The sequence below is a fragment of the Gouania willdenowi genome, chromosome 14, assembly GCF_900634775.1.
Source record: "Gouania willdenowi chromosome 14, fGouWil2.1, whole genome shotgun sequence".
Classification (NCBI taxonomy): domain Eukaryota; kingdom Metazoa; phylum Chordata; class Actinopteri; order Blenniiformes; family Gobiesocidae; genus Gouania; species Gouania willdenowi.
The window spans coordinates 25761680-25774612 of NC_041057.1; the positions used below are offsets into that span (position 1 = coordinate 25761680).

The 12933-nt window shown below is 39.7% G+C and overlaps 1 protein-coding gene across 2 annotated transcripts in view; it reads right to left on the reverse strand.

The window, feature by feature from the left end:
* sptbn4a (spectrin, beta, non-erythrocytic 4a) overlaps positions 1 to 12933 on the reverse strand; it is a 53454-nt gene that overhangs the window by 15245 nt on the left and 25276 nt on the right. For both annotated transcript variants that reach the window (XM_028465879.1, XM_028465878.1), the window contains 6 exons: positions 11740 to 12003; positions 5524 to 5757; positions 2564 to 2653; positions 2213 to 2491; positions 1993 to 2123; positions 1646 to 1850 (listed from right to left, as the gene is read on the reverse strand). In XM_028465879.1, coding sequence (XP_028321680.1) covers positions 1646 to 1850; positions 1993 to 2123; positions 2213 to 2491; positions 2564 to 2653; positions 5524 to 5757; positions 11740 to 12003 — 1203 coding nt within the window. The remainder of the gene's footprint in view (positions 1 to 1645; positions 1851 to 1992; positions 2124 to 2212; positions 2492 to 2563; positions 2654 to 5523; positions 5758 to 11739; positions 12004 to 12933) is intronic.

Below are 12933 nucleotides of genomic sequence, written 5' to 3' on the forward strand. Positions count from 1 at the left end.
ATTATACGAGGTCAACATTATTGAAAGATACGCTTTTAAAAAAATGGGGCATGAGGGCCAGCAAGGCCTTCTCTGCTGGCCTAAACATCATCAGAAAATACTGTACATTTAGATTTTATATATTTTTCCACAAATATGTAATAAATTATTCCTCATAGTTATACTCTTTGTTTCATAGCTTTCCTCTTGGTTGCACTGCTTCCAGTCTCGGGTTGATATTTGGAGGGCTGGCCTTTATGTTAGTGCAGGGGTGCCCAATCCTGTTCCTCAAGAGCCACTATCCTGCATGTTTTAGATGTTTCCCTCTTCCATCACACCTGATTCAAATGATTAACTCATCATCAAGCTCTGCAGAAGCCTGATAACAATCCTGGTCATTTCAATCAGGTGTGTTGGAAGAGGGAAACATCTAAAACATGCTGGCTAATGGCTCTTGAGGACCAGGATTGGGCACCCCTGCGTTAGAGCTTTTATTCAATCATATTCAGCCATAAAGTGTTGCCAGGGTCTAAAATGTGCCATCAGGCCTACAGAATCAACAGTGCAGGTACCTGTAGCTTAAATTAATGGAAATGAAAGTCTGGCATTAACCAATCAGTTTTCGAGTCAGCTATTGTACGGCTGACCTACTGTAGCACCAGTGTAACACTAGAGCCAGCTATTGGGTGCAGTACGTTTTGACTGGATACCATCAGTCAGTGGAATCGGCTTTGGCTTTTTCCGTATTGACACATCATAGGGTGGACTCTACTTCAGCTGCCTGGTTCTGGCACGCTAACTTCACATTCAGAGCTCATTCTCATGGCGGTAGAGTCTGAAGTGATGGGACAACACCCCCCACCGGCGGCGCAAGGACAGAGAACCCACAGGGTCCCAGCCCAATCAGCTGTTTTTAACGTGTCACACTTGGAAGCAGGGTGACAGCGCTGATAGCTCTGAGAAAGACTGCAGTGACACAACAAACTCAATCGATCAATCAAACTTGTTTCCGTATAATGAAGTAGTGTTAGAGTCATTGCGGACCAGACGGATCCAGCGAGCCGGATCTGGCCTGGGGGCCGCTGGGTTGACTGGTGTAGGATCTTGCTGAAGGCCCAGGTGTGAAATGCTCGGGCCGCCACTGTATTAAGGCTAATGTCTTATTCTGAATCTTGTATAGGAAAACCTTAACATATATCCCTGTATTGATATCTCAACCAGGCCCATAGTGAGATTAAAATATGTAGAGCTTCTGATTTTTTCTTGTTCTCAACATTGTCAAATTATGTAATGTCATGAAACATGTCGTTAAGGGTTTAGTGTGTCATACAGCTATTGATCATTCAGAAAGTAAGGTTTGGTATACGTATTACGTCACATTTTGTTTGAGAATTTGTGTGAGAATATTTCTCACTATGACCACCTTTTATCAAGAAAAATTTCATGTACAGCATGATGTATTTTCCCAAAACATGCATGTGGGGCTATATTCAGTGTCATATTGCAGTTTCCGCATGATTTTGTTTAAAAAAATTAATAACAATGAAAAACAATAAAATATGAATATTCCCCTTTCCTTCACTAGAAGTGAATTCCTTTTTATCTGTTCGTCTGAGGCTCTGAATGTGTTGAGAGAGGAAAAGGAAAATCCCAATTGTACACTGACCGTGACATCTTCGAGGTCAGTGCCCAGCTCAGTGGAGCTAGCCACTGCCTCTCGCTCAGTAATCCACTTCTCCAACTCCTCCACCTCCTTGTTGAGCTGATAGAGCCAATACTGCTGCTCCAGCTTGGTTTTTCTGTGCTCCACCATGTCCTTCAGAGACACATAGAGGCGGTCTATGTGCGACTGCTGCTTCATTATCTGCTCACTGGTCAAAACCAAGAAAGGCAAACATTCTATTAGGTATTTTATCTTTTTTTTTTTTTATTCATCTATTTATTCATTTTTACCATTAGGTATTTTAAACAAAATATTAAAATATAGATTAAACTGTTGGGGTCATGCCACACCTCTGTGGGTGTCCCACTTCTAGTAGGCGCTGGCATTGCTGCGACAGCATGCCGACTGTCTCTGCATATGTTTCCACCGTTTGCTCCAGAACCAGGTGGGTCTTCAGCAGCTGAAGAGTACTTGCTTCATCCTAAAATGTATAAACATTTGAAACACTGATTCTATTCAAGAGAATATGAATGACAAAATGGTTCCCATGCAAGCTAGAGCTGTACATACTGTGCCTTTTTCTTCACTGGCTACGCTAAGCTTCTGCTCTGAAAGCCAAGATTCCACCTTGGCTGCCTCATTGTAGTACTGCTGGGACTGTAGCGTAGCATCCAGGAGCACAGCCCTTCTCTCCGTCTCTAGCTGCAAAACTTCCCACAGCTGACGTACATGCCCTGCCCCCTCACGGACAAACTCCACCTCAGGGGTTCTAAGTGAAGCTATGATTGCTGCTCGGTCCAGCACCTCCTCAATGCGAGCCCTCCTTCCTGTTAGCTCCCTTTGCAGAGTCTGTAGGACCAAAGCAGGAGGACGTTACAAAGACAGGTTCACATCATGTCACTTATCGTCCTTAACACTGACCTGGTTCTTCTTCACATGCTGCTGTGCACTTTGGAGGTTGTTCCCATAATCCCTACATGAGGCCAAAGGGAGCCTTTCCTGAATCCACAACTGTGAAGAAAACAGTCAGATCAGAACTTTCTTTTTGTAATTATGTACATTAAGTACAGTAGATTAATCAGTTACTATACATAAATAAATCCTCCTTAGCACGAGGGCTACTACGTCTTGATTATAGCTTCAGCTTTTTGAGTGATGGTTGATAAAATACAAGGGTATGGTATAGCTTAAACAGGCTGAAATGGGTTTTATTGTTAAAAACACAGCCAAATGAAGGTCAAACACTGGACAGCAACACACTTTGGATAGAGACTTGTAAGCCGAAAACATCAGCTTCTGTTGACGGTTAAAAATGTTTGGAAAAAAAAAAAAAAATCTAATCAAATCCAACCGTAATACTTCTTCATATCATAAATTATTTATTAAGATAGAATGACTGTGGTTCTTTAATTTGTCACTTGTAAACTGCTACTTCTGCTATCACACAGGATCTGGTGCCCATAATCATATCTTCAGTAACATCATCAGAAATAAGGTGGAGAAACATGTTGTGATGTTACAAAGACTGGCAAAAGCAATGCAGGTAATTTATATACAATTGTTATTTTTTGTAAGCTCCACTGGGAGTTACCCATGGTGCCACAGGTGTTCATCCAATAACCAGCCCAAGGAAAGCTTTGAGCAAAAGTGTTTCAGCCAGTCAACGACTAGCACCTCACATGTGGACTCTTAAGCCTATTGGCTGCCACTGTCCTCATACTGCGTTCAATGCAACTCCGGGAGGAGTCGAAGTTCCTACATGGGAAAGTTGGCCTTACTCTAAAATAATTTGTCTTGTGTCCCACAACAAAAAAGGCATCAGTGCATAACCACATAATGGTGGTAAAACTGTGATTAAATGCATTTTAATGCCAAAAACCTTCTGAATATATATATATATATATATGATAGTCACTACATTCACAAATTAATAATCGCTTTTAAGCCTATATTATTTTAGTTTTATTTACCTTTAGTTTTTAAATGAGCTGTTTCTATAAATAATTGAAAATGTTTTTTTTTTACTTGTGCTCTATGTTTTTAAAGCCTTACATGAATCATTTTGAATGTCTTGTTAATAAAATATGATATATAATATTCCCTTGCTTTGTTTGGCCAGTAAAAAATTGCCATTCAGAATAATTAAAGCTTTAATCACACAAACAATAATGCCTTTCATGTAATTTCTCTGAATTTTCAACTGAGTTCAGAATTGCCTTGAACAGTGTCAGTGAAAAGGAGTTGAAGGGAAACCCGTTTTTTAAAAAACGTTTTATATTTATACATACAAATAAATAACGTACATCACCTACACATCATCAGTAGGGTAAAATTAACCTGTCTCATGACGGTCTATATATATATATATATATATATATATATATATATATATATATATATATATATAGAATACCACACTTTTTCTAGTTTTTTTATTGTGTCATTGCACTTTGAAAAGAAAGCATAGAACAAATAAGCAATTCGAGTTGGAAAAGAAATCATGGAATCCATGAACAATACTTTTCATGAGGGTCTGGTACCACAGTGTGTATGTATGCAAACAGAGAGGGTTGTAAGTAATCAGGAAAAGATGGAACATCTGGGGGGAATTAGCAGCACCAGCTTTCAAAGCTAATTTATTGTAGGTAAGTAAGTAATGTTCATTTATATAGCACCTTTCATAGACAGAGGTCACAAAGTGACTCATTCACACTCACATTCACACACCATTGGAACAGAGCTGCCATGCAAGGCACGAGTCAACCACTGGGAGCAACTTGGGGTTCAGTGTCTTTCCCAAGGACACTTCAACACATAGACCGGTATAGACTGGGATCAAACCCCCAACCTCTTGGTCAGAGGACGACCCCTCTACCACCAATTAGGGTGTTCTAAAACTATTGACCAGTAGTGTATATTAATGTTGTGCCGATACTAATACTAGTATCGGGAGGTCGGCACTAAAAGGATGGATCGGTATCGGCAAGTACTAAATATTAACACACCAATACCATTTACACCATCAAAGTCTTTTTTAAGCTACTTTCAATATCCAGTCCGCAGAAGAATCCGCCGAACACCGACAAAGAAAAACACACCAAAAGTGTTTGCATTACAGAGTAACTAGGCAGTTACGCCAAAATTCAGGTTGCAGAAAAGAGTTTATTCATTTGTCAGTCATATTAGGTAGGCAATAAAAATGTTTTTTTCCTGTGATTATGCAGCTCTTAAGAACTGGAAAAAAACAGGAAAACAGGTCATCACACCGCTGTTTCGGCATGTATCGTATCGGCTGATGCCATGCAACTGGGTATTGGTATTGGGCCAAAAAAGGGCTTTGGAACTATATATATATATATATATATATATGTCTACCAACATTGTGTGTTTCTGGGCCATCATGTGAAAATGATTGACAGTAAAGATTGCAAATGTCAACATTAAAGTAAGTGACGGAGTTGATATAATAAAGGGCAAATGCACTGACAGGTCAAATTTTTTTAAAGCTCTAGCTGGTTGATAATGAAATTTACATGCCAGCAATGGATATAATTGTCATATTAATATGGCTAAGTTCAAAACAAGTTTATGATATTTATTATTTTTAACCGTGAATGTTTGGTGGAATTCAACTCAAAGCTAGCAAAGTGTACAGAATTAAGTGAACATGAAATGTATTTAAAACTGTTTAAATCTAATGAATAAAATAAACACTATGTCACTATATTTTACAACACTTAGCAGAGCCTCTGAGTGTTTTAGCCAAAACACAGTGATTCGTATTAAAGGTGGTACAATTGTTGAAACTTTAATGCGAGCCAATTAATTGAGAAAATGATCAACACAATGCAAATGTTAGTGAGAGGACCAGTGCTACTCACAATCTCATCCTCTAGGTCTTGGGCAACTTGATGCATTTCTTTTGAGGCTAGCAGGATGCGGCGTCTCTCCTTCAGAGGCTCAATGAGGCGAACAATGCGGGTCTCCACCATGCTTGACTGCTCGCCACCTTCACTTTCACCTGCAATCAACCCTCGTTGGGGGTGATAGAGCCCTTGCAGGCTTCCTAGCTCTCCCACATCCTTGTAAAAGTCCCCAATCTGAGACTCCATCGCCTGTACCAGATCAGAGGCAATTCATCTTAGAGCTGTTTAAAACATGTACATGGCACATTAGTGGTGTTTCTATCTACACAATTTTCTCTCACTCAGTGTAATGAGTTGCCTTTCTTTAAGAAATAAAAACCAAAATAAAAAAAAAAGCTTTAACATTTTTTTTAAACTACTGAAGCTAATTCAAAACATCATGAACACAAGCCAAAGCTGACACTAGACATTTCCATCTGACGGCCTGGGGACCACACGTGGCAAAAAAGCTAAAAAACGAAAGGCACAACATGACCCCAAAATACAAATTACAGCAAAAACACCTAAAATTAATCAAAAAACATATAGAAATATACACAGAAATAACAAAAATTAAAATGACTTTAAAACACAAAAAGACATAAAGAGCCTATACTACGAAGCTGGATTTCCTCTGGCTAACGTCTCACTGAGGTAAATCACCATGGTTACTTAGGTTGAACGGCTAACGGCTCTGAGCGATCTGACCAATCAGTTATCTTGGAAAAATAATAGGTGGGTCTTTTTGTGGTGACGTTGCTGTGTGGATCTGATCTGACTGCTCACAGGACAGAGAATATTTAGGCATTGATGCAATCCTCTCATTTATTCGATGACATCCTATAGGAAATATGTAGATTTTCATCAGATGGACTGACCTACATTAGTCAGCAGATAAAGCCTGCATGCGTTGGGCGCTTTCTGACCAAAAAAGTAATTCATTCATGTATTCTGTGGCAATGCAGAGAGCCTCAGTCCTGTAAGATAGCACAGGCTATGATGTAGACTGAGCTGTAAGAATGCAGCATCAAAACCACAGACAAGGGGTAATTTCATCAAACCCAGCTCAGATTTATTTTCAGGTTTAACCTTAATCAAAGAGAAAACACCTAAGTTACTTTGGAAACAGTCTGTGTGGCGCAAATCCCACTCCCGACCAGGTTTAAGAAGCAGGCGTCATTGAGTTGAAAGATGTTTTTTTGTGGTGCTTTCAAACACTAAACAAAGATCTACCAATAGCAAAGGGAGTCAAAAAGACTTCTGTTCTACATTATCTCACAGTCTATGGCTTCAATGCAGTACATATACCTATACAAGGATACGTACGTATCCAACGTCTCCCTTTCCGGAACGGCAGGTCCATTCATTTAGGATCCAAAGATTGATAATGAGATTGATAATGAGAAGAGAGGCTTTTCAGGGATAGTCACAGGGCAGAGAACTAAGACTCCCTGATGACAAACTCCACGATCACGTTCACTTTTCAGAAAAGTAAGGAGTGCACTTGGGAGTTGCGCGCACGGAGCACGCGGCTACAGAGCTACACTGGATTTCCACTGGATGAGCGTAACTGTTCCCAAACTGCTTCGTTGCGTAATTGTAGCACAATATGCAATATGGCAATTCCCACCAAGGGCAAGCAAGGACTCAGGACATCCCGCAAATTCATGCGTAATCGCGCAATATAGTGAGTTATGGTCAATACAACGAGAATCACAAAACCATACAATTTGTTGTTTCCTTCGAGAGGAGTAGAATAAAACTGACTCAGTTCTGCCCTTTCGCTTTTTTGGAGATTATTGTGATTCAGCCATGAATAAGGTCAATAATTATAAGTGAAATACAATTCACTGCCATACCTTCCAGGGTGTACCCCTATCTTGCGCATGAAGAGAGCTGGAGATAGGTACCAGCAGACCCCTGCCACCCTGAAAAGGAGCAAGCGGGTCAGTAAATGGATTGAGTATTTTATTTTGAAAATAAACAGGATATTTTATTATGTCTGTCCCACACTGGTTATCTTTGTTGAATGTATGCAGCACAGCTTTGGCGTCCGGAAAAAACAGAAGGGCTGCGTATCTGCTGCAGAGAGCTCCGGCACGATGCAACAGATACGCATGAGGTAAAAACTGGCACATTGACTTTAAAGGGAACATATCATGCTAAATCCACTTTTTTAGCCCTTAAATGCATTTTGTTGTATATTTAGAGTCTTTAGAAATACAGAAAAGTTCAAATTAGTCTCTTCAGGTGCTCCGTTGATATCTTTAAATTCTGTTTTGGTCATATTTTTCAATCTGTTTCGATTTTTCGATTCTCTATTACATTTTTTGAACTATTACGTCACAGTATTTGCAGCGGAACTGCCAAATTAGGACATCGACTCCACGCCCAACACTTCGAGCAATCCGCCATTTTTATTTCTCGCTTTTATTTTGTAGTCCAAGCTCAAGGATGCCGCAGTTACGAGAGGATAAGTCAAAATGTTCGGTTGTGTGATGTAGTAACCCACACGCTTCATTACACCGTCTCCCAGCATCAGAACCTTTTCAAAGTGCCTAGTTGAGTTTTATTTTTCATGGAAATGTACCCACATCTGTGGGTAAGGTCATTTTTGTGTGCTCGCAGCACTTCAAGGATGACTGCTTCAGCAACCTCCACCAGTATAAAGAAGGATTTGCCGAAAGACTTTGTCTGATTGAGGGTTAAATTCCTTCTATCTTTGGAGACGACGAACAGAGCACTTCGGTAAGCTGTAAATAACGCTAAAAGTGTGATGATAAGACGTCCCTGTCATTGTTTTGTTAGCATTAGCAGTTGCACCGTCTTCATATGTTAGCGCTGTGTGCTCGTTTTAGATCCTTGATGATATGGCCTACGTGATTTAATTTAAGTCTAAAGTTTTCATTAGTTATTTCATTTTGCCGTTTTTGTCTCCGAAAAGACTGCATTCAAATGCATTTTGTGACGCTAGCTTGGCGCTAGCTTTAGCTCGGCGCTTGTGTTAGCTCACTTGTTAACATCTATATGAAGACGTTGTTCTGCAGGTTCATCTTCATTTTCGTCTCGCTCCGCGTGATCCGACTCTGGCTCGAACATGTAAGGCTGGATGGACAAGTCTTTCGTTGTTGACATTTTGAAAATATAAAAAGTTTCTGCGCCGCTACATATTCGTATCTCTTCTATCAAACTACAAAAATGGCCGAACAGGGTGGAGTTGAACCGAGTGTCACCTCTGCAACCTGAAGAGGGGGCGGGGTATGAAGTGTCTCATTTGCATTTAAAGAGACCACACCAAAACGAGTTGCTCTCAGAAGCACATCAGAAAAGGGGGAGAAAAGGGGCCTGTGGAGCTATAATAATGAGGAATTCAGACCCAAGCATTGCAGTTCCGCTTTATATAGACCATAACTGTATGATTTATATGTAAAAGGAAGGATTTAAAAGCATGATATGTCTCCTTTGATGGAAACCTATCAGCTCCGTTGTGGTTCCGCAGCAGGTACAGAGCAGTTACGCATTCGGCATCATCCCTTTCAACAGTGCACACAGCACAGCTGCTTCCTCCGTTCATTTGAATTTAATGTTTAGTGCATAAAACCATTCATCAAAACACTCACAAGTCTCATAAATGACAATATTTAACTGTGAGTTACTGCAACGTCTTTTTAAACACATTTTAAAAAGCATTAACAGTCATTATTTCTCTGCCTGCATTCCTTCCTTCCTGATTATGCTGCAGCAACAGTGTTGTTTTTTAACTGAATTATTAGAATTTTTCTAACTTCCAGGATTTATACTGTGTGTCCAGTACTACAATGCTGGTTATATCACCATGGTAACTTAGGCTGAACAGCTAAACTGGTCGGGAGTAGGATTTGTTCTGGCTAGGATATGAGCTTGTATGAAAGTCCCGACTCCTGACCAATCAGTTCTCTTGGAAAATGACCTCTCCAATAAATGAGGATCTTTCTGTGGACACGTCACTGCGTGGATCTGATGTGACAGCTGACAGAAGAGAGAATATTTAGGCATCAAAGCAATCCTTTCATTTATGCAATGACATCCTATAGGAAACATATAGATTTTCATCTGATGGACAGACCTACATTCGTCAGCTGATAAAGCTTGCGTGCGTTGGGTGCTTTCAGACGGAAAAATAAATAAATTCATTCATTCATTCATTCGCGTTTTCTGTGACGCCGCAAAGAGCCTCAGTCCTGTAAGACAATATAGGTTGTATAAAATACAAATATTGTCCACCTTATGATGTAGGCTGAACTATATCAATGCAGCAACAGAAAAGGGCTGTGCCTTAGTAAAGTGAAACTGATCAGTTTTCATTTTCTCTGATGAATAATGTATAATTTCACTAATTTAAAATTAAGCATTAACAGCCATCAATTCCTGCATTCATCCTTCCTGCTTATGCTGCAGCATCAGTGTCGTTTTTGGTCTAAATTATTTATTTCAATTTTTCATATTTTTAAAGAATTATTCCTCAATTGTGATGTAAGTCTGCACAGTTTCTATGTGTTTGTGATTGATCTGATGCTGCAATCTCCACCCCAGTCACTCGCCAAGCTGAAATCACCTGAGTTCAGTGAAAGGGTTTATAACCTGCTTCGTAGTATAGGGGCTCCCCGACCAGCTAACGGAGAGATACCTTGGATATGCTTATCCAGCTTTGTAGTGCAGGCCCAAAATGACTTATAACATATGAAACAACAAAAATGTACAGAATGACAAAAATGTTAAAAGTGACAACAAGATTACACAAAATGACTCCAAAAGCAGACAAATGACCAAAAAAGGCTCACAATAACTCCAATAACACAAAAAACAAACAAAATGAGAGAAACATATGCAAAATGAGAATAAAACAACAAAAATATACAAAACAACAACAACAACAACAAAAACTGACCCTCTATTTCTCCCTGTACATTTCTTCAAAATGGTCATTATTCTAAAAACTAAAATGAGCATCTCAGCAGTTTAAAACACACATTTACTTATATATGTGTACTTTCACTCAGCATTGGTAGGCAAATGCTAAAGTTGCCATTCATTCACACTGAAACACTATTATTTCTTTGTATACAATCAAGTGGACCACAAAAAGGTTCAGTAAATATAATGCCACAAAATAATTAGTCTGAATAAAGAAAAAAAATAACTTTTACAAACTATTACTGTAATGAAAGCAATGAATTCTTAGTACTTCAAATTTGTGTGAGCCCAACAAGCAGGATTCCCATTTTTTACAGCTATAATCCAATATTTTTCCAGGTTCTCTCTCTCGCCATCCTCCTGTGATGTTCTTTATGGGCGTGGCCTGAGCAGCAGAAGTGCAGCCCACCTTAAGCTTATGAGCTAATTGAAGTAGACAGCTTTAAAAGCTTGCTCTGCATTCAATTCATCACCAGATCATTGTTTTTAAATATGATGGGAATTTTTTTGGCTGCATTATCCTTTTGAATCTAAACTTTCTTTCAACCTGGTTTCATCTTGTTTTCTAAACATATATTGGAATCTACAGCCATTCTTTTCAGCACATCTTCTTGTTACTGATTCGTTCAAACAACTTTAAATAAACTCCTTTATGTATCATGCCTCGTGTATGAAATGATCTATACAAATAAAGCTGCCTTGCTTTGTCTGTGTTCTCCTGGGGCTGTTTCTGGGTCAAACTTAGACTTTCTTTACAGGAATTGGTTTTGGTCATGATGCCACAATAAATTCACATATTATACTATCACATCCCAGATTTACTTACCTTTAAAATGTTATTGATTTCATAATCTTAGAGTGTGTGTGCTTAATGTGTTCTTGTGGAAGGATGTGTGAGTGACCATAGGCAAACACAAGTGATCTCAGCCTGGCGTATACTGTATGTGTGAGGCCATCTGTTGATGTGAGAGCGAGGACATGCAACACACATACATTTGAGTCTGTTAGGTTGATGATATGATTAGTTATCTGTTTCAATCATTGTGAGCATAAGTTGCTTGTGTGTGAATAGTGTCAGCAGATTTGCAATGTGCATTCATTCATTTATAGTGGTAATCAAATAATGAATAATATATCATTAATGCATTAACTTTCCCTGCCCTAATAGATTATAATATATCACTTCAAAAGCCTCCATGTCGTTGTCAGGCAGTGCTTCAGATCAATCTTTAGACTTGCCTGGAATTTCTGGAGCTGTTCATTAAAGGTGGGCAGATGGTGTGCCTGCTCCAGCTGAGGGGGCTGCTGCTCCAGGTGAGAGAGCTGGTTGTCCAGATCTGAATAGCTCTTCATCGCTGGCTCAGGTTTATTATTTTCAAAGAGCTGACGGGCCTTGGCCTTTGTGGTGATCTCCAGGTCAGACCAGCACTCCCTGATCTCCTCCAGTTTTTGCTGCACGACGGGGCGCAGCTCTGGCTTCTCTTGGATCAACTCCTGACCTTCCTGAAACAAGAAAATGAAAGACATTCCAATTGAAAAAGAAAAAAAACCCACCTAACATACATTTAATTTAGGTCACCATTTACTGCTGGTCTTAGGATGAGCTGATTTTATAATTACATCATGTGCTAGACTGTCATTTGATGGTTAAGTGTCAATTGCATCATTCTTATATGTCAGGTTTTGCTTGAAGGGAGGGTTTTCATCATGTGCTGAAATAATTGTTGCCAACTGATGCACAGAGCTGCCCTCCTTACTCAGTCATTTTTACAAGCAAACCATTGATGGACTATCAAATGTCATATAGGCTAACCTAAAAATCCTGTATTAAGTTTAATGAAACCATGTTCAGTCCAATAGTCCTCGCCCAATGCCTCTTAAATCTCTGGTTTTGTTGGTGACGTTAACAGATCGAGGAGATGCAGTAAGACCAAAGCTTGTGGCATTCTTCCTGCTCTCTTTGTGTCAGTTTAGCTTAACCCTGAATAAAACGGTAACCAGTTTGTTATAGTGACTAATGAGGGAGGCATTTTCCTTTAGAGAACTCTTGCAGCATCAGATGATCATGAACCACCTAAATGAATTTAGGATTCAGGTGTGTAAAAAGGTCTGTAGGTTTCATCTCCTAAATCCTGCCTCTGTCCATTCTCCTTCTCCCAGTGTTGGACCTATATCCTTTGGCTTTCATAATGCAGTGCTGCATTCTTTCTCTTGGCACAGGCTCCCTGCTCAACTGCTGCTAGCGCTCACTCTCTCGCATCCCCCTCTCTCATGTCTTCCCCCAGCCTTGCTGTGCCTTTCTCATAATGCAGAGCCAGCAGAAAGCATCTCTCTCTCTCATGCTATCTCTCCCTCCCTCACACTCTGACTCTGCTTCATTGATACGCTGAGGGAGGAAGAGGGTGAGGAAAACAGAGAGGGGGTGGAGAAAAA